The sequence below is a fragment of the Manis pentadactyla genome, chromosome 15 (assembly GCF_030020395.1).
Source record: "Manis pentadactyla isolate mManPen7 chromosome 15, mManPen7.hap1, whole genome shotgun sequence".
Taxonomy (NCBI): domain Eukaryota; kingdom Metazoa; phylum Chordata; class Mammalia; order Pholidota; family Manidae; genus Manis; species Manis pentadactyla.
The window spans coordinates 79,937,718-79,958,735 of NC_080033.1; the positions used below are offsets into that span (position 1 = coordinate 79,937,718).

The window sequence follows — 21,018 nt, forward strand, 5'->3', positions numbered from 1 at the left end:
GTGAAAGAGCTTTTGGCCGAGAGTCCTTGCAATCCCGCATGGACCCTTGGGCATCAGGGCTCCCCTGGGCCTGGGACCCTCCACCCGGAGTAGGTCTGACCCCTCAGCTCTCAGAAAACACACACTGCAGAAAGCATACTCTTCCTCTTCATCTCAGGGCATGGTGGGGGGCCAGGGGACCATTGTGCAGTACCTGTGTGATGGTGGCATCTGTGAATTCGGGGTGTTTTGACCTCCCCACGGCATAGGCAGGGGGCAGGCATGGTCCTTCTCCATACTCATATACAGGACAGAAATGCAGCTCCCAAGTTCAGCTGCTTGCCCAGGCCACACAGAGAATGAATGTCGGGCTGGGCTTTCCATCAAGATGCTCACATTGGAGGCAATGAGGTACTTAGGAGGGTGGGCTCAGGAGCAAGCCAGCCTGGGTTCAAATTTCATTCTGTCATGCGGAAGCTGTGTGATCCCGGGCAAATAGCTTAGGTTCTCTGTGCTTCAGTCTCTTCATCTACAAAGTGCAAATAATAGTTGTGCCCCTACCTCACCAGGTTACTGAAAGGATTAAGAGGGACAATGTACACAGACTTAGAACAGAGCTAAGGGTCTGGGACCTCCTTCCTACTGTGCTACCCCACTGCCCATTTGCTTGGACTCTGGGCAGCATCCGACCCAGCCCCCCCAGATGGGCAGGTGCTCCAGAAATGCGCTTTGAACCCAGGAGGGAATGGAGTCAAGACCCCAAGTGGGAATGGGGGACTGTAAGTCACTGTTCCTGGTGAGCGCTGTCATCTCGACAGCTGGAATGTTCTAAATCATTCTAAGACCTGGGCACATTGGAATTTTAAAATGTGTTTCCCCTTTTAGAGCGAGCCATGCCTCAGTATTTCTGGCCTGTGAAAGGAACACAGTTTCAGAGCCAGGGCAGAGAAACCACACGTGCTCAAGCAACCCAACGAAAATACCGGCCACCAAGCCCTTTCCCTTTGCGGCCCGTGTGGGCTTCATCAGGGCTGCTCGGGCAGGCAGGGGTGGGTGCCCTGCGGGGAGATGGCCCATGGGGTCAGGCGGGTGGGTGGGCAGCTGAGAGGAGGGGTGGGGAACCCTGGGTATTCCACCAGCTACCACAGGCATGGATTCAAACATCTTGGCATGCACTGTAGCTGAACACACACCTACCCGGTGCCCAGGAATTCCTCTCCTGGGTGTCTCCCCGGCAGAAATGCTCCAAGAGTTTTCAACAAAAGACGTGGACTAAACATGTTGGCAGAAACACTCTTCACGGTGGCCTAAAATGGGAACGACTCAAAAGCCCATCAACAGTGGAACAGGTGAATAAATTCTGGCATAGTCATCCATGGAATACTATATAGCAAAAAATAAAAAGAATCGAGTGCTCCTCCAGAAAACAGGGAAGAACTTCACAGATGTAATATGGAGCCAAAAGCCAGACTCTAAGAGTACATGTGACATCCTTCTATTTATATAAAGTACAGAGACAGTCTGTACCGCCACACGCTACATGGATGAGCCTTGAAAGCCTTATGCCGAGTGGGAGAAGCCAGGCACAAAAGACCACGTCGTGTAGGAGTCCATTTATACGAAGCGTCCAGAACAGGCAAATCCACAGACACAGCAAGCCGCTTAGGAGCGGCCAGGGCTGGGAGGCGCCGGGAGGTGACAGCTCAGGGGGCGATGGAAATGTTCTGAAATTGTGGTGACAGCTGAACAATACACTGCAAGCCACAGAGGTGCGGACCACCGAGTTGGTAGGTTGCATGGTATACGAATTATATCTCAATAAAGTTGCTAAAAAGTCAGTTTGATGTTAGAAGGCAGGACACCTGGAGCTCTGGCTGTATGTTGTTACCCTTGCCGGGAGGTAGTGCCTGGAAGGGGCACAAGGGGGCTTCTGGGAGGCTGGACACGCCTGCCTTCTGGGTGCTGGTTCCACAGATGTGCTCAATCTGTGAACATTCCATACGCTGTGCCCACACGGTGATGCACACTTTTCCGTAGAGAGGCCATACTTCAGCGAAAGGTTTTAAAATGCAACCCCTCAGTTTAGTGTCAGATGCACTTTGGTCCCCCTTTATGACCCCTTCCTGAGTCCAGCACCAACTGACCACAGAAATAAGACTAGGGCAGGCGAGCAGGTGAGCTGGTGGGCTGGCGGTCGGGCTTGGAAAATCCTCCAGTGACTCAGAGGAACAGCTGGAAAGAATCTGTTGCTACCGCCTAACTAGTCCCTGCCCGCCATTAGCCGGCACCGAGGACCCGCCACTGTCCACCCCCACCCAGTGTTCCAGGGCCTGTGAGCCAGGGTCGCTGAGGGTGAGGGGACATGGGCTGGGTAGGCTGCCCATGGGGCCATAGGCAGGCCCTAAAGGCGTCCAGCAAGCCCTGGCCATTGGCCTCCCTGGCAGTATCCAGCCAGGGACAAGGATGCCTTTATTTCAGAGGATCGGGGAGGCTTGGCTGGCAGGCCAGAAGCCGGGCACACAGCAGGGTGGGGCAGAGCAGGGACCTCGGCCAGGTCGCCTGGGTTTGAATCCGGCCCTGCCACTTCCAGCTCTGTGATGTTGGGGATGTGCATTCGCTGTTCTGAGCCTCACTGTCCCCACTCTTAAAATCAGGGAACAATAGTGCCTATTTTTCAGGCCGTCAAGAAACCCGAACTAGATAATGATATAAGTTCAGGACGTAGCACCTGGCATAGATACTCAGCACCCAGGAAACCTTAGGTGCTATCACTACATACTGGAGAATGCAAACCGGCTGCATCTGTACCAACTGCATGCCCGGCCCCCCGAAGGGGGTTTGTAGTCACTACCGGCTACTTTTGTTTCCACACCATCCCCCACCCCCCACCTATGCCAGACCTGCGCAGAAACCTCCAGGGCTTGGACGCCTGGGAACTGACCACATAAATGATTGCTGTGGGTTTTGTGCTGCAAATCAGGGGTCTGTTGAGGAGTCAGCAGCAAGGGAGTCCTTACTTACACTCCAGATTTATGTGGACTGCTTGTCCCCAAATCCCCCGATGCAGGTCCATCCTGGTGATCGTTCATCACAGGAGGAGATTTTACGAGGCCCTGAAGTTCATGGCAATAGCCTCCAGTTTCCAGACGGACGAGGCAGGTGGGAATGGTGTTGCCCAGAGTGGAGCGGGGAGAGTGGGCTTCTGCATGCTTTCTCCAGGCTAACGCGAGGGAGCCGGGCAAGGTTTTGGGGACACCTGGTTCTGCGCTTTGAATCTGTATCTTGTGCTCTGATCCTTAATTGTGTAATGCAAGCAGTGATTTTTTTTTTTAAACAAAGCCCTTTGCAGCTTACAAGATGCTTCTGCATAGGTTGGCTCAGGCCCCACACATGGAAAGTGGCCCTCCCACCCCCACTCTCTGACGCTCCTGTATTTGACAAAGAATGGACCTATGACAGGGTCACCAAATATGCCATGTATCTTTACAGATTTTACAAATTGGAACAAGTTCGCCCAGTTTACACAAGTAAAAAACAAGGAAATTCTGCCAGCCCCAGCTGCTGGGAGCTCATCCCGGTCCCAGGAACTGTGCCTTTGGGCCTCAGTTTCCCCATCTCTCAAACAGGGATGATGATTTCTGCTCACCCCCTGGATTGCTCTGTCACCCAAGCAAATGGCTGTGAAACGGCTCATAGGCCCAAGGCCTCCATAAATCCCAGGGATGTTTTTATTGTTAACGGTTGCATTCCGTCCCTCTGAGAAGGACGGCATACTTTTGCCGGTGCCCTGCCGTATCTGAAGCTCTTTCTGAGGATGGCAGAGAAGTGCTTGCTTCATTCTTAGGCCAAAAAGAAAAAAGAAAAAAAAAGGGATAGAAAAAAATAGGGCAGTCAGAAGATAAATTTTGTTTTTCTGGTTCCCAGCGAGCCAGAGGCCAAACACACAGCACACGTAGCCTCTAAAAGAGGAAGGATGGCAGCCTGAGAAGGTAAATGGTCCTGGGAGGGCCGCCAGGGGCGCACGCGCGGTTCAGAGGGAGCAGGGCAAAGGCCCCAGGGGGAAGGGAGGTCGGTTCCGGGGCGGGCGAAGCCGGGGGCACGTGGAAGAGTCTGATCCTGATTGTCAGCACAGCTGAGCAGTGGAAGCCGGTGGGAGCAGCCGGCAAGCCTGGAACTTGGAAGACACAGTGAGATTTTTGGATAGTCTGGCTCCCAGGTTCAAGCACAGATTGGGCCCCAACTACGTCCCTGGCCTTGTGACACCGTGGAAAGCCACCGGGGGAAGCCACCCAGGTTCTGCTCCGAGGGAGAGGCAGGCCCAGAGACAGATACACAAAGTAAGTGTGCCGAGTGCTCAGAGCCTAGAAACTAGCTCTCCCTGCAGGCTGAGGGCAGATTCCTGTGGTTTCTGGGCCAAGACAACCCTACAGGAAGCCGCAAATCTGAGATGTGCCCAGATGTTCCATGCTGACGGCCTTCTGGTCTGCTGTGGCTCCGGCCGTGGGGGGTGCATTTTCTCCCTGTTCCCTCTGCTGGGCCTGCCCGTGAGCATGTGTGGTTGCTTTACGAGGCCACCACACTGGAGTCCTCGGGATGAAGATGCCGAGCTGAGTGGCGATTCATGTGGTCTGGGGAAGCCTGGCACCCTCTCTCCAGCTGCAGGAGGGCCACGGGGCTCAGAGGCAAGTGAGGAGATGGCTCTGCTGGGGCCAGGGACTGCGGTTCCCACATGAAGCCAACACAAATGAGCCCTGACATCTCTCCCTGTCTTCCAGCACATACTTAGCCTGTTTTGTGTCCAGACATGAACCTGGCAGGTCCTCAGTTTCCTGAGGTGTAAAACTGGGGACACCCAGGGCGATGGACTCTGCCGGCCATTCCTGCCCTAACAAGCTGGCATCTCAGGACTTAGGGCAATGCTAATCTTGGTGGCTAATGAAGCCAGGGGGTGAGACACACTGCCTGGGTTCCAGCCCCAGCTCCACCAAGCTGCATGACCTTGAGCCTTGCCCTCCCTGCTCTGGGCCTCAGTCTCCTCACCTGGTAACTGGGGATATAACAGAGCCTCCCACACAGGCTTGTTGCAAAGATTTCGTGAGTTGCATCTGTACAAGCCAGGTCCCTGTGTATGACTGACATTCAACCGACGTGCGCAAACACAGCTGTTAATTTCAGGTCCAGGGTGTGTTTTACCTGGACTGTCTTAAGTTATGCTCCTCCCAGGCCTATGGGTGCATTATTTGTCATCTCTGTTTTATAGATGAGGAAACCGAAGCTCAGAGAGGTTAAGTAGGGCACACAGCTAGTAAATGGCGGAGCTGCAATGTCAGTATGGTGTGTTGAGCTGTGCCAGCAGCTCCACCCCTCTGTCATCTACCCACAGATGACCAGCCACCATTACCTACCTACCTTCCTCCTCCTCTGATCTAGGCTCACCTGCTTCCTGGATCCCGAGATGTGTGCCAGGGGACTTTCCTGAGTCACTGGGCCACTGAGGGAAACAAAAACATCCAGCCGAATACCTTTCTTCCCATTCCCAGCCCACTTTATACACACACAGGCACATGCATGAACACGTGCGGACATAGGCACGAGAAAGCACACACATACACAGATGCATGCACACACACGCACACTTTCATACATGTGGCACACACTCAGGAGGTTCTCCTGGATGATTCCAGTTTAGCCAAGAAAACTCCACCTCCCTCTTTTAGGCCTGTTGAGCCCTGTGGCCCTCCTTCCTCAGGCTCTGTGTGTGATCTCAGCGTGGCAGCCCCCTCACCTCAGAGTGCAGACAGGCAGTAGCAGAACCTTCTCAATCACAGACAGAGCCAGGAAGGGTCCACACACACATACTGTCACTTACCCCTTGCATGGAGCAGGAAACGGAGGCTTAGGGAGGTCAGAGGTTTGCCCAAGGCTCTCCCGGCGAGAGAGGGCTGGGCCAGGATCGGGATCCCGGTTTGTGGGACCTAGACACCGATCCGGGACATACGCAGTGATGAAGACAGACCTGGTCGGGCACAGTCAACAGGAAAATAAATAAAATCAAAGGCAAATTGCTCTGCCAATGAGCAGAGACAGAGACTAACAGGGGTACCTACCTGAGATAGAGAACGCAGGGAAGCCTCTTGGGGAAGGCACTGCAGCCAAGGGCATAAACCTGGAAAGGCATTTGAAGTGGAAACCCCACATGCCCAGCTTTAAGGGACCCACAGAACCCACAGCGGGCCTGCATTTCCTAAGCTGGCATTGTTTAACCAGCAACCTTTTGGCCTGTATGGGGTTTATTAGTGGTGCTAGGACGCAATTAAGCAGACCTTACCCTTTAAAGTTTTCTCAATCAGTCCCCCTCCTGTCACCAGATATTAAAAATGCCAGAAGCAGGGAAACCCCCTCGCCCTGCCCCCAACATTCCTCCGGGACAGTTTTGCTGACGCAGCTCTTTTCTGGGCCCGGGTGAGAGCCTGCAGTCCTGCATTTCTGGCAATGATGATGATGTTCCCATTAACCCCTGGACCGTGACCCTTGGAATATCTGCCGGGGATCCAAAGAGGTGGCTCTTTTCTCTTATTCCATTTATCTATAATGCATGGCCCTCCTCCCTGCCAAGAGGAAGCCTAGTTTTATTTACACGTCAATGTCCCAGAGGGCAGAAGGGCCCACCTGGCACCTTTGTCTCCAGGCTCACTCTGAGCTCCGGCTGGCAGGTTCGGACAGCTAGCTGTCGACTACTAGAAAACCAGTCTCCTGGGCTTTTGAAGTTGGAAGGGGTGTCATTTCACAGATTGGAAATGTGAGGCCCAGGGAGGCATAGATTTGCACAAGGCCTCCCACCGAAGCCAGAGCAGCCTGTCTGTCTCCCTCATTGGACGGGTGCCAAGGCCCATGTGTGCCTAGCAAGGCTGCACAGCCAGGTCTTTGACAGCAGGGGACAGAGTTGACTGCCTGGGACTGAATCCCAGCCCCAGTAACTAACACTCCTGAAAAGTAACAACCCCAGTGCCACCTCTTTCCCATCTATAAAATGGGCTGGTCATGCACTTGAACCAGGGCTATTGGGAGGAATAACTGAGCTGATGTATATAAAGTGCTTAGAATAATACCTGGCATGTGCTAAGGTCTATGTGTTTGTTAAACAAACGCAGGATATCTATGCACATACAAATTAAATACATGGGAACAGCTCATCCCCTGCCAGGGCTCCCTTAGTAAGAGCCAGAAGAGGCTCAGAGTTGTTGAGCCACTTGCCTGGGGACACACAGGGCCCCTTCTGCCCTGCAGGTGAAGATGTGGTGACCCCTGGCCAGCAGTGGGGAGGGGTGCGGCCGGCAGAGGACTCTGTTCCCCCGATGGAGCACCCATTAAGGTGTTCCAGGCGACAGGGGACAGCTCCTCTTTGCCCATCTCCGAAATAAGAACACTGGACCGTGAGGGGTGCCCCCAACTCAGGGTTGCTGGGGCTGTAAATGGCCCTCATTTGGGTCCCCCTTGAAAACGAGGAGGGGGCTGAAGCACCCTGAGCTAAATCGGCAGGACGCCCATTCCTGGGCCGAGGCTGCCCTTCCCGAGAGCTCTTTGGGGGGCTCTCCGGCCTCCGGGGGGGCGCCTGCCGCGTTCTTACCTGGCTCCTCCCGCGTCCTGCTTGACCTTTACTTAAAGAGCAGCTGTGGCCGCTGATGGGCGTCCGCGGGTCCCCGAGGAGAACCTTCAGACGGCTCGCGCCGGGCGCGCTGCAGAGAGCCCCTAATTGGGGCCATGAATCATGGGTGCGCGGCTCCCGGCTGGACACAAAATAGAGGAGCCGGCGCGCTATTGTGCGCAGTTCGGGCCGCGGGGGTGGGGGGGAAGGGCGGGAGGAGGGGCGGCGGCGGCGGCCGGGAGGCAGGGAGGCAGGGAGCGAGGGAGGGATTCCCCCGCCCGCTCATGGCCGCGCCGCCCTCCGTCCCCTCCCCCGCCCGCCCGCCGCCCCGCCTCCCTCCTCCCCAATTAAATGACCCAACGCGCCGGCAGGCGCCGGAGCTCGCACATGCGGCCGCCGCTCCAGCCGCCCGGGGCCCGCCGCCGCCGCCGCCGCCGCCGCTGCGTTCCGGGCGCGCTCGCCGCGGCGCCGCCGGGGGGCTCGGCAGGCCGGGGGTTCGGCAGGCCGGGAGGCGCCCCTGCGGGCGGCCGAGCGCCCGCGCCGGCCGCCCGCCGCCAAACTTCGCGGCGCGCACACATGCTCCAAGTTGGGCGCGGCGGCGGCGGCGGCGGCGGCGGCGGCGGCGGCGGCGGGCGCTGAGCGCGGCCCGGGGCGGGCGCGGCGCGGCCATGAGCGGGCGGCCGGCGCCGGTCTCCCGCAAGCAGCGGCTCATGGCAGCCGTGGGCGAGCGGGCGGCGGGCGGCGTGGGCGGCGGCGCGCCGCTCTCCTGCTTCATCTGCGGCGGCGGCATCGGGCGCGGCAAGGAGCTGAAGCTGCAGGTGAAGCAGCCGGCGGCGGCGGCGGCGGCGGCGGGCGCGGGGTCCCCGGCGCAGCCCTTCTTCCCGTTCCTGCAGCAGCAGGAGCCGGCGCCCGGGGCGCGCGAGCTGTGCCCGGCCGACGGCTGCGTGCTGGTGTGCGCCGTGTGCCGCTGCTTCCTGGGCGAGCAGTGGGCCGCCTTCGAGCGCGCCCGCACGCCGGTGGACAAGCGCATGTACTGGCTCAAGCGGCCCCACCAGTGCGACGCGGGCGCGGGCGGGCGGCGCGGGGGCGCCGGGGCCCCCCGCGAGTGGAACGTCGCCTACGCGCTGGGCGGCGCGGCCGGCGACGGCGACGACGACGACGACGAGGACGCCGGCGGCGGCCCCGGGTCCCGCACGGCCGCCGAGGACACGCGGGACTCGGAGCTGTCGGAGCTGTCGGACACCGACCCCCTCTCGGAGCCCGACCCGGCCGCGCGCGACGCCGCCAGCCCCCTCCGGGACGGGGTGCCGGCGGCGCGGGCCACCCCGGGGCCAGGGGCTCGCGGGGGCCGCTGCCAGGAGTGGAGGCCGGCGCCCGGCCCTCCTCTGGGACACGGCGCGGACGCCCCCGCGCAGCGAGAAGTGGAGGAGGAGAGGGTCCCCCCCAAGCTCCGCGTGGACGGGGAGCCCAAGACCGGCGTTAGGCGTAGGCGGAAGGGCGCAGGAAGGCACTGGGTCCCCGAGGCCCGGGCCAGCGTCCTGAGAGGCATTCAGGACCCGTGGCCAGGCCCTCCAGTCCGAGTGGCCCCTGCAGATGGAGTGAGAGGAGCCCCTTCTGGCCGGGCCGCCAAGACCCCCGAGAGCAGGCCGCTGGGGGAGACTCGCGCGGGCTACTGTCCGTCTGAGGACAGTGACATCAACATTACCAGCGAGGAAGAGGACCGCAAGGAGCAGCCTCTCCCCGGCCCCAGAGAGAAGGAAAACGGTAGCCGTGCCCCCTGGGCTCCCCTGGAGAGCCGGACTGCGCCACCAGGGGGCCTTTGCTGCTACATCTGCGGGGCAGCCCTGTCCCCAGCCTCGCAACACCAGATCCACGTGCAGAAGCAGGAGAAGCTGGCGCAGGCCCCCTTCTTCCCGTTCCTGTGGCTGCACAGCCCGCCCCCCGGGGCGCAGCCCGTCAGCGAGGGCGGCAGCACCCTGGTGTGCCCATGCTGCTTCTCCTCGCTCATGCAGCAGTGGCAGAGCTTCGAGCTGGCCAGCGTGCCCGTCCTGCAGCGGCTGTACGTGGTGCCCCTGAACAGCCACGCCCCCGGCATGGCCTCCAAGGGCCGGCGCCTGCCCCGGGAAGAGGGCCCGCCAGCTGGGGCCCTGCCAGAGGCCTGCTACCTCTGTGGGGAGGACTGTACCCAGGACGCCCGGACCGTGGTCTCCAGGATCCTCAATGGCAATGCCCGGGGCTCCATGCACTTCCCCTTTCTCAGCCTCCTGCCCTGCCCCCCCAATGCCCGGGGCCCCAACAAGCGCTGTGAGGTCCGCAGCTGCCCCAAGTGCTTCAGCGTCCTGGAGGACGTCTGGGCCCTGTACCGGGCCTGCCAGAACGAGGAGCTCATCACCTCTGTGCAGGGCTTCCTGGGCAGGTACCACCAGGCTTTCTCTGCCTCCGACCACGCCCTCTCCGAGCCGCCCGCGTCCGCCCAGGGCAGCCCGGCGTCCATCTGCTATACCTGCGGGGCTGAGCTGGGCCCCGGGAAGGAGTTCCAGCTCAACGTGAACCCCTCCGGCCGCTCTGGCGAGAAGGAGCCCTTCTTTCCCTTCCTCACAGTCTACCCGCCCGCCCCGCGTGCCAGGCCTGCCGACGCCACCGGCCTGGTGGCCACCTGCGTGCTCTGCTACCACGACCTGCTGGGCCAGTGGCTGCAGCACGAGGCCCGCAGCGCGCACCACGCCGTCAGCGCCTGGTCCCGGCAATACCAAGTGGAGACGTTCGTGTGCTTCTTCTGCCAGCAGGAGAAGAAACGCTGTCTTGGGCTGAAGGCCGTGCGGGTGGCCCGGCTGCCCTTGTTTCTCTACACCTTGCGAGCGAGCCACAGCCTGCTGGTGGACGACGGGCGGCAGCTGATCATCGGTGCCTGCCTGGACTGCGGGACCCTGGTGTGTGCTGGCCATGGGCTCGCCCGCCAGGGACCCACGGGCTGGAGCTCCCCGGTGGCAGCTGTGATGCAGGTAAGGCGTCTTCGCATCTCATCCTCTGAAATCCGAACTGGGAAGGAAGCCATGTCCCTCTCTGTTCCTCTGCTGGGGAGGACTTTACAGTGATTCTGTGCAGTGCGTTCCAGCAGGAGGTGCGCTCCTTGGGTCCCTGGGCTGGGGCTTGGTGAGTGTGTTGGCCCGGCTGGGCCCGGAGGCTTGTGGCGGGTCAGAGGAGCTGGGGGCCAGGAGAGGTCTTGTGGAACAGGGCACAGCAGAAAGCAGCAGGCATGGGCCCGAACTTGAGTGTGTTTGCGGCAGAATCTATCAAACAGAGGAAGTGTGGGGCATGTCTGTCATCCGCCTGATAACATTGGTAATTAGTCCAGCCGTGCAGGTCAGCGAGAGGTCTCTGTACTTGCCCAGTTTGAAACACATCAGAGGTGGAAGTTCCTCTCCACTCCAGCTCCCGAGTGCAGCTTAGCTTTTCCAGAGTTTTCCACCCAAGTTCACACTTCTCCTTTGAGATTCTCTGGTTGCTTAACTGCAGATAAAAACAGATTTCCAGATGCAGGGGTTTGGGACCCAGGGGACAGTAGCCTAACCAGACTTTTCCCCCAGTGGGAAGAGTCTTTCTTCTCTGCAAGTCAGCTGTGCAGGAGGAGGGCGGGAGGTCTGGCGTTTGCCTTGTTTATATGACGCCTGCCTGCACGCTGCCTGCCTGCCCAGGAGAAGCCAGACGGGACTCGGTTCATTTTGGAGCCGGTTTTGCAAAGGCTGAGGCAGGACCTGCCCCCCGAGGGTCTGGGGAAGTAGACATCTGTGAGTTGTGATCACCATCCTGGTCACTGGGGCCATGAATCCTAATTCCCACCAAAGACACAGCAGCCTGTTTTAACCAGGCTCCTGTAGTGGTAGCTCCTGGCGAGGGGCCGGCAGAAGGATGTGTGACTGGGGAGGGGCATCTCTGGCCCGTCCGCAAATGGTTGTTCCGTCCGTTTGAGAGGTTTCTGATCCTGTCTCCCATGTGTACATGCGTGTGCGTGTACGTGGGGATTCCGCCGTTCGGTGTTCCCTCCCTGTGGTTGCATCTGTAAAGTCCATGCTTGCCTCCATAGGTCCATGGCCCCTTGCCTTCAGGCTCTGCTCTGGTTCTTTCTCTTTTGATGTCCCCTCTGGACCTCACAAGCGGTTTTTGGAGGCTTTGGTGAGATAGCCTCTCGTTCTAAATGGACATGCGCGTCACTGCGGGCTGTGCATGCTGAACCCCTCCCTGGGGCATGTGGCAGTCTGGCCGGGGTATCTGCTGCTGGGATTCTGAAGAACCACAGTTTCTAGAAGGGCCAGAACCGGGAGGCAAGCCTGGCTTTGGGGGAGGACAGACCTTGGTTCTGATCCTGCCCTTTCTCTTAGTGACTGAGTGCCTAGGAGTATGTGTTTTATCTTCCCTGAACTCATTTCCTTGGCCTGGGAGTGGAAGTGTAGATCTCCTGCCTTGAAGGGCTGGATGAGAATGAACTGGGGCATTTGGATGCTTGAAATCCTGGGACAGAATCTCTTAGGGTCAGGTAAGTTCTCGGCAAGGCTCCCAGTTTGCAGGCTGGGTGTGGATTTTAGGCTCAGTGATGGTGCCGGGTGGGGTAATGTCAGGCCTCTTGGTGTTTTCTGTGGAGCATCTGAACTGTGGTGACTTTTCTCCTGTGGATTAGCTTACTCCTCAGGAGGTGATGAGATGCCAGCAGTGGCCTCAGCTGATAGGGACGTCAGGAAACCACAGAAGCTGCAGTTTCCAGCCCAGTGGGGGCAGGCCGGAGCCGAGGGTAGCCCTGTGTGGATGAAAACGCAAGCTGGTGTTGGCCCAGATGTGCACAGCATGCATTTGGGAAGGCTGCATGTCACCCAACTTGGGTACCTTTTCTAAAGCAAGTTGTTTCCTTTGCTTCTGACTGTGGCTCTATGTGGCCCTATTAGTCCCACTTCACAGATAAGGAAATTGAGACTTAGAGAAGTGAAATGGCCTGGGTGCCTGTCATACGGCCAGCAGGTGGCTGAGGTGGTCTTGAACCCAGGTCTTCTGATCGCTGAGCCCTTTTGCATTGACTGCTGGACAGAGATGGAGCCTTGGGAGATGGGCAGGATTTGCTGGGGGGCGAGGGGTCAGGTGGGGATGAAGCGGGTAAGGCTGGAGTGCACGAGAGGCCTTGAGCCCAGGAGGAGGAGGCCAGGCTAGAGTCGAAGGCCCTGGAGAGCAGTAAAATGTTCTGCAAAGAAGGAAGGCGTGCAGTAGCCTGGGCAGGGACCCAGCCCCGGTGGTGGGCGAGACCATGCTGGTGTGGTCTTGGAGGCGGCAGTGTGGGTCTCAGGCTGCACAGCAGAGCAAAGGAGAACTCCCGCCTGGAAGGCCGCCTGACTGATGGTCAGGAGAATGCCAGAAATGCAGCCTTCTGCCCGCCAGCCCTCCCATTCATCCAGCAAATATTTATGGAGCGCCTACTCTGAGCCAGGCGCTGTTCCAGATGCTGAGGAACTGATGGCAAGTGCGGAGCCCTCAGTGTCGGGGGCGGGGGGACGAAGGGCCGGCATAGAACACAGCTCTCTGCAGAGGGGGAAGGCAAGCAGGATGAGGCTGGGGCCAAGCACCAGGGTGGCATGGGAAATGGGCACATGAGGCAGAAGCCAAAGACAAATGAAGGAGCTCCCGGCAGGGGCTGCCAGGGGCAGGGCACCTTGGAGCCACAGGGGAAGGGTCTCCTGAGGCCACCTCCTGGCTCCTTGATTCTCCCATACATACTCTGTCTCTCTGTGGTGTGTGGTTTGAGGATTTGGGAGGGGTGGCTAGGGACATTGGAAGGTGGCCACAGGGAAGCCACTTAGCGGGGACAGTGTGTTCCAGGACCTCATCTTTACCACGCCAGTTGTTTCCTAATAAGTGTTCATTCATTAGTGAACACTTGAAATACTAAGCAAAAAAACGTAGGAGAGAGGAGGTGTCCCAGGAGCCCTCTGGATTGTGTTGGTGGCTTTTCTCTCCAGCCGAGTTCCTCGCCCCAGGAGAGCACCTGCTCTGTAGCCACATGACTGAGCTGGCTGCCTGGGTGGGGCTGTGCGGGGCTGGGCTGGAAAGGCTGCAGCTCACTCTTCTGGGGGCCTGGCACCCCTTCCCACAGGAGGAACCCCAGCACATGGGAGGCTCTGTGAAGCCATGGAAAGACCCTGGCTTGGCCTTAAGACAGACCTGGTTTCAGTCTTCATTCTGCTGGGAGCTGGCTGTGTGACCTTGGGTAAGACCTTGGGTAAGGCCCTCTCTGAGCCTCAGTTGCTGCATCTGGGAAGTGGAGACAGTCATTGCCTGGGAAGGATCGTGATGTGAGAGCAGCTGGTATACAGGAGGGATGTGGGATGCCTGCCTGCCTCCCTCCCTCCCTGAGGTACCCACAGGCTCTGATATCTCAGCCTCTGTCCCCCACCTTTCTGCTGGGGCCAGGAATGGTCTTCCCTCCTGTCAGAGCTGGGGGCACAGCTGGCCCGGCTGCCAGAAACGGCATCTGGGGACATGATAATGGCAATGGTGCTTTTATGGACGCTTTCCACGTCCCACACCTCATGTGTACTCATGCTTGGAGAGACCCCATGACAACCCTCTTTTCCGAAGTATTGCTCTCCCATTTCACAGAGGAAAAAGGAAGTCCAGAGAGGTCAAGGAGTTTGCCCAGGTCATTCAGCATTGGATGTGGGAGTCTGGCTCTGGAGTCTGTGCTCCAGCCTCTATTGTGTCCTTGCCTTTCTGTCCCCTCCGGGGCTTCATCTGTGAGGGTGGCAGTGCCCTGGAGGTGGCTGGGTCCTAATTTCCTCTCTGTGCGCCTTCTCCCACGCCCAGAGCAGCTGAGAGGCAGGAGTTAGCTTGCATGGGGCAGAGGCTCAGAGAAGCCCCCCCCTGGCTGGCTCTGCTGTCCCCTCGTTTCTCTGCCCTGTTGATAAGTGGTGCCCTTTGTCTGTGCCCCTCACGACTCTGCCCTGGTATTCAGATTTCCACCAGGACCTCCTGCTGCAGCTGGGAGAAGCCTGCCTCCCGTCCAAGATGGATCTGCAGCAGATCGATTTGCTTTCCTTGCAAGCCAGTCGGCGGGTGGGCCGCCCTTTCCTCTTGCAGCGGGTCCGGAGGGCTCTGAGGGGTGGAGCAGCAGCTGTGTGCCTAACCACGCCCGGCCCCTGCCTGGGACCCAGCACAGCCCCTCCAGCGTGGCCCCCAGCCCGAACAGGTGTTGCCCCTGCGGCCACCTCTCTCCTCCGGCGCTGACACGGGAGGCCTGCAGAGAGCCTCTGTCATCACTCGCCTGTCAGGGCAGCGCTCACATCTGTTTCCCGGTTTCGCGGCTCTCTGCGCCCGCCAGCCCCCTGCTCTCCAGGGAGGGCCTGCCAGCGCTTCCTGCCCAGGTCCAGCCTCATGGGGCACCTGCGCAAGGTGACCGGATGAGAGGACCTTCCAGAAGGTGCTGGGGGAAGCCGCCCTGCTGGGCTGACGCTGGCACCATCTCCCAGGCCGCAGCTGGGAAGTGACCGGGCGTTGGGCCTCTTTCGGGCTCCGACCGTCTCCTCGGAGGGGAGGTCTGTGCTTTTCTTGGCCGCTTGGGAGCCATCTGCTCAGAGGATTGAACTTCCCAGACGTGCCTTGTCTTAAACCTGGAGGTGATTGGAATCAGCTGGGGCAGAAGTGGAGGCAAAAAGTCTTCATACCTCAGCGCTCCCTGGAGCAGGGGGAGGGCGGGGCCGAGGGGCAGCCGTCTTTGGTGAGGTGCAAAGCTTTCTGGTCCCTTCTCTGCTTCCATCGCCCTGGTTCCCACCCCGGGGAGGTCGCCTCTGCACGGTTTGGAGGTTCTAGGCAGTTTTGCCTCACTGGCACGCTTTCTGGGCTGGGGAAGAGCCCACGCCTGGAATTCAGGTCTGTCCTCTTCCCCAGGTCCAGATTCTGGTGGGGACAGTGGAGTGGGATGACACTTATGTTCCCCAGGAAGAGCATTTAGAATGTTGGCTCCCATTTGCCCCAGAGCCCCAAGTGGGCGGCTCATGGGGGCAGATGTGAAAGGAGCTTCTTCCCATGTGACTTTGCTCAGTGTCCCCAGCTGTCCAAGGGAAAGGTCTCATCTTCAGGGTTCCCAGGCAGTTTGCGTGCCATGCGTGAGGTCCGACTAACTGGTGGCATTGTGTTGAGAAGGATACTGAGGCTGTATTTGGACTTAATGGGAAAATATCTAGTGATTTATTGGAATTTATTCTTTTCTGTGGGTGTAGGAATGGGAGAATGACTGCTTGTTTTTTTTTTTATTTTCCTTTTTTTTCCAGCTTTGTTGAGCTATAATTGACAAGTAACATTGTGTAAGGTTAGGGTGTACAAGGTATTGACTCTGTGTAGTTACGTGTTTACAAAAGGATCATTACCACCACATCAGCTGCTGCCAACGTCCTGTCCTGACCATTTCTTTTCAGTGGCAAGAGCATTTAAGATCTACTCACTTAGCAACATTCAGGCATATGATTTGGTATCATTAGCTAAAGTCGTCATGTTGCACATTACATCCCGGCTTGTTCATCTAATACCTGGAAGTTTGTGCTCTTTGACTAGTATTTCCAAATTTCATGGGGTCTAGGTTTTAAATTCACTATATCATGTACGGGCCCCGAGTGCCAAGATACTCTGTCCTGTGGAGGGTAACATGTTAGGGTTAGGAAAACCTCATGATAATCTTTTTTTTGGGCAATACAACACCAGGAGGACCAGCAAGCCACACCCTAATGCCACTTTCACTGGTCTCTCTTTTCAGTAACAAACGAATGAGATGCATAAGGTTTGAAAGAAATTCTGGCCGTCCTGAGCCAGGAAAGCAGGTCTGCCTCTGCCTCCTGACCCTGCCCATGCACCTACCCCTGTCCAGGGCTGCCCTGGAGAAAATACCCACACAGTCTACCCATCAGCTCAACACAGGTGTGCATTTGGTGCTCCGAGGACATGGTGTGCAATCAGGCAGTCCCTGCCCCTGGGTGCTGGTGGGGATGAGGAGCGGGGTGTAGGGGCCTGGCTGTGGCTGTGCTGCATATTGAGTTCTATACTGGGTTCTGCTGGGAGTCCACAGGAGGGTGTGTTAAGGGAAAGCTTCCTGGAGGAGGTGACATCTAAGCTGAGCCCTGAAGACTGAAAAGGGCTCAGCCAGGTCCACGTGGGGGTCGTGTTCTCCTGGCGGAGGAGCATGTGCAAAGGTCTGGATGTGGGCAGTGAGGTTTGTGGGGTAAGTGAGAACCTTCAAGAGCTCTGCCTGAGGTGGGGGGCGGCCACAGTGGAAAGGGTGGGCAGTGTCTGCATATGCATTTGAATCAGCTTAATTAGTTGGAATTAAAAAATATCAGTGACTGGGCCCTACCCAACCTGTTACATCAGAATCTCTGAGGAGTGGCCCTGGTGGCCCTCATACTTTAAAGCTTCTGGAAGATTCCATTACCTGGGGGGAAGCACAGCCCTGGAGTTTGAGACTTTTATCTTAAAGGCTGTGGAAGTCAAAGGCTTCTGTTTATTTGTTCAGTCTGTCTTTATTGAGCGCCTGCTGTGTCCCAGGTACTGTTCTGGACATCAGGGTCCATCAGCGAGCAGACAGACCGGGTGCAGGGAGGGGCGGTGCCGTTGGTCAGCAGAGCAGCGGGGGGAGATGGGTCGGGTGAGGGCCGCCACGCAAACAGTGAGGACGGCCTGGACAGGGGCCTGACGTGGGACCACCCTGAGGGGGCCCAGAAGGGGTCCATCCCAAAGGTGGAAGGTCCAGGCTGGAGGGCCGAGTCAGGCCTGGGCTAACCCTGAGAAGACATTGTTTTGTCTGTTTTTAAATTGAGATCTCATTCACATACTATAAAATCCACCCTTTTTGAGCATGCAGTTCAGTGGTTTTTACATGGTAAGCGCTGCACAGCCACTACCACTCTGGCATCCAGAATGTGCCCGTCACCCTAGCAGAGACCCCGTGCCCATTAGCAGTCACTTCCCCTCCTGTCCCAGTGCTGGGCTCCTTCTGTCTCTATAGACTTACCTCTTCCACATTTCCTGTGAATGGAGCCACGTGTCAATCATCTGTGCCTGGTTAATGTGGTGTTTTGTGCCCGGCTTCCTCCACTCAGCGTGTTTTGGGGCTCACCCGCGCAGTGGTGTGTGTGAGCACCTCACCCCTTTCTGTGGCTGAATCCTGTTCTGTTGGCTGGATGCCCTGCGTTTCATTTATCCACCCATCAGCTGATGGACGCTGAGGTCGCCTCCACCTTTCGGCTCTTATGAATAACAGCGCTTTGAACATTTGTGTATGAGATTTTGCGTGGACGTGTGTTTCATTTCTCTTGGGGAGTCCAGAGAGGAATAGCTTAGTGGTCTGCTGGGAGGAATGGAAGTCAGGGAAGGCTGCCTGGAGAAGGGGTCACAAGTGGCTTTTCCCTTCTGATTATGTGCCAGTAATGCCATTTAAATATACCCTTATTTCTCTAAATGTGCTGCTTGGATGTTGCCTGTCAGTTGATTATACCATAGGAATCATCCTAATGTTTTAAAAATAATATGTGCCTCATGATAGAAAACTTGGAAGACTTCAAGCAGATGAAAGGTCCTCTGGTCACGCCGGGTTTAACACTGAGTTCTGCTTCCCATTGAGGGTTTTGAGCAGGCAAACGACGTGGTGTGACTCGGGTTTGACAAAGTCCTGGAGGCCTAGCTCCTCCAGCTCATCGGCCACAGCGGGGCCCCTGCTGCAGGTCTTCAGGCTTCAGGCATCGGGCTGTTTGAGGCTGGGAGTTGGTCGCCTCCTCTCTGAGATCAGGGGAGTTGTATCAGGAAGTGAGAACGGGTTTCACTTGCTCTGGGGGCTTTTGAGTGGCTCCAGCCTCAGCCCTGGAAATCAGAGGCCCTGGTGCTCATAGTTGGCCTTGGGCCAGACCCCCACCTGCTTAGGTCTCGATTTTCTCTCTGTAAAATGGGAGCAGGTGGTGGGCTAGCAGCTCGGCCCCTTGGCTCCTGTGCAGCTGTTAGGCTGTAACCCTCTTGTGTTTCTGCACCTGTTGGCAGGAGTGGGTCTGGGCTGGGGGTGGGGGGACCCCTGAGGGCGAGGTCTGCTCTGGCTCTGTGAGTCCAGTGGCCCTCAGGTTCCCGGCCCCAGCACCGGCCGCCCCAGCCCTGCCTTTGTTCTCTGCCACCCGGTCTGTTGGTGTGGAGCCCGGAGGAAACTGGTCGCTGGATTGGGTTTCCTTCGAGAGGTGCCAGCGACCTCGAATGAATGGCACGAAGGTCACAGTTGGTATTTGGCTCAGCTGAGCCGGGGCAAGGGTGCTGGGAGCCTGAGCAGGGGCAGCGCCTGCCCTGTTCCTGCCCGAGGGCACTGCGGGCTGGCCGGGAAGTCGGGAGAAGAAGCAGTCGGGCTCCAAGGGATCCCTGTCCGAAGCCAGAGCCCATCCAGGCCACGTCATCCTGCCCGCTAGTTAGTATCGTCTCTTGGGCAGAGCTGGCAACGAGAAAGGGCACTTAGGTTCTGTCCGTCCACCAGGTCCTGAGGAAGATGTGGTGAGATGCAAGGATATGGTGATGATGTGACAGCAGCTGACAACACTGGCAGCATTCCCTGGGTGCCCCGTGTGACCCTCTACCGTGCTTACAGAGGTTTTCCTATTTTATTGCTAAGGAAATTGAGGCACAGAGAGGGGAGGTCACCTGCCCGAAGCCACACAGCTGGGAAGTACTGGAGCTGAGATTCGAACCAGGCTGGCTGGCTCCAGAGTCTGAAGGCTTCACTGCTCCAAAACCCTCCTCCCAAGGGCGGCCAGGATGTAGCCGCACCAGAGGCAAGGTTGGCTTAGAGGACAGTGGACCGAGACAAGTAAGGGTCAGTGAGGAGAGGACTGAGGGTGGCTCAGCCAGGACCTGAGGGAAGCTGCCAGCCATGTTTGGTGGTCTGCTGGGGGGATGGAAGTCAGGGAAGGCTGCCTGGAGGAGGGGTCACAAGTGGAGGTTCTACAAACTGGCAGGACTTAAGTAAGTGGTGAAACTAGAAATGGCTTTTCCCTTCTGATTATGTGCCAGTAATGCCATTTAAATATACCCTTATTTCTCTAAATGTACTGCTTGGATGTTGCCTGTCAGTCGTTACACTATAGGAATCATTCTAATGTTTTAAAAATAATATGTGCCTCATGATAGAAAACTTGGAAGACTTCAAGCAGATGAAAGGTGGGCTACGTGCCAGGTTCAGCTCCCCTCTGCCCTGTGGTTCCCACTGACCTCTCTTGGCTCCATTTCCGTAGCTGCCCACTGACTGTCCACCAGCCCCAGGTACCTGGTGAGTCCTGTCCCTGGTTCCTCTCTGCCACCAGCTACCTTGGTGACCTTGTGTAAGATGCTGGCCTCCTCCCAGGTTGCCCACCCGCCTCTGCCCTGGAGGGTGATGTGACCTGCCCTGTGAATAGGTGGCACGAGTCCCATTTTTCAGATGAGGAGGCCAGGGCTCATGAGCATGAGAGTTTTGCATCAAATTACTAACAGTAAATGGCAGAGCTGGGCCGTGCAAGAACGGGTGGTGCAACACCATGGCTGTGGCCTTTCCCCCGCCCGGGTTGCCTGGTGCTTGTGGGAGATGGCTGGGGCTGGCAGGGCCCGGCCTTCCTCCGGCCCTGCCCTGGCTCAGCCTCACAGGGAGGCTGCCGTTGGTCCCCGGCATCAGCTTCCAGAAGTGGGCTGGTGGGAGGGAGTGCTCAGAGCACTGACACACTGCCGCCTGTTTTATTAGCCTTCCCAGGCCTGTAAACCTCGTCTCTCAGCTTCCAGACCAGAGGTTCGCACACAAGGATTAAGAGGCTTGTGTGGGTTCTGACAGGCCAGGACAGAGGCAGGTGGGAGGCAGTCCAGACCCCCCGAGGCAGCGGGCCTGGGGCATGGGCTCGGGGGGCCTGGTGGCCACACCGCAGCTGCTGCGGTAGGGAAGCCCGGAGGAGCCTCCAGGTGGCGGCTCGGATGCCCCCAGAGAGCGCAGCCTCGGATTGGCCTGGGAACGGCTGGGCCTCCGCCTGCCCGTACCCCTGCCGGAGGGCTGTTCTCACAGCCACGTGCTGTTCTGTCTTTTGTGCGATTGTGTGACATCCCGGGGAGCCGGACAAGGGAGGCCTGGACTGTTCAGAGCACGGCTTTGTGCTGGCGGTGCGGGCTCCCCGGGCTGGCCTGTCTGCACCAAGCACTGTGGGGCCGCCTGCCTGCAGCAGCCTGGCCGGCCGCAGGGACCGTGTGCGGGCTCCGCTCTGGAGGTCGGGCAGCTCATTGTGAGCCTGTCATCCGGGCCTCGCTGGGGGGTGCAGTTCTGGAAACAAAGCCCACATTTTCCCTCTCCAAAGCCGAGGGCTTGCCAGTGGTCGTGCTGGGGG

The 21,018-nt window shown here is 58.2% G+C and overlaps 1 protein-coding gene across 4 annotated transcripts in view; it reads left to right on the forward strand.

The window, feature by feature from the left end:
* Nucleotides 1–8,279: 8,279 nt before the first annotated feature.
* The window catches only part of GSE1 (Gse1 coiled-coil protein), a 388,729-nt gene continuing 375,990 nt past the window's right edge, over nucleotides 8,280–21,018 (forward strand). For 2 of the 4 annotated variants that reach the window (XM_036924166.2, XM_036924165.2), the window contains exon 1: nucleotides 8,280–10,626. In XM_036924166.2, coding sequence (XP_036780061.2) covers nucleotides 8,293–10,626 — 2,334 coding nt within the window. In that variant the 5' untranslated portion in view covers nucleotides 8,280–8,292. The remainder of the gene's footprint in view (nucleotides 10,627–21,018) is intronic. The other 2 variants (XM_036924164.2, XM_036924167.2) reach the window with 1 other exon arrangement.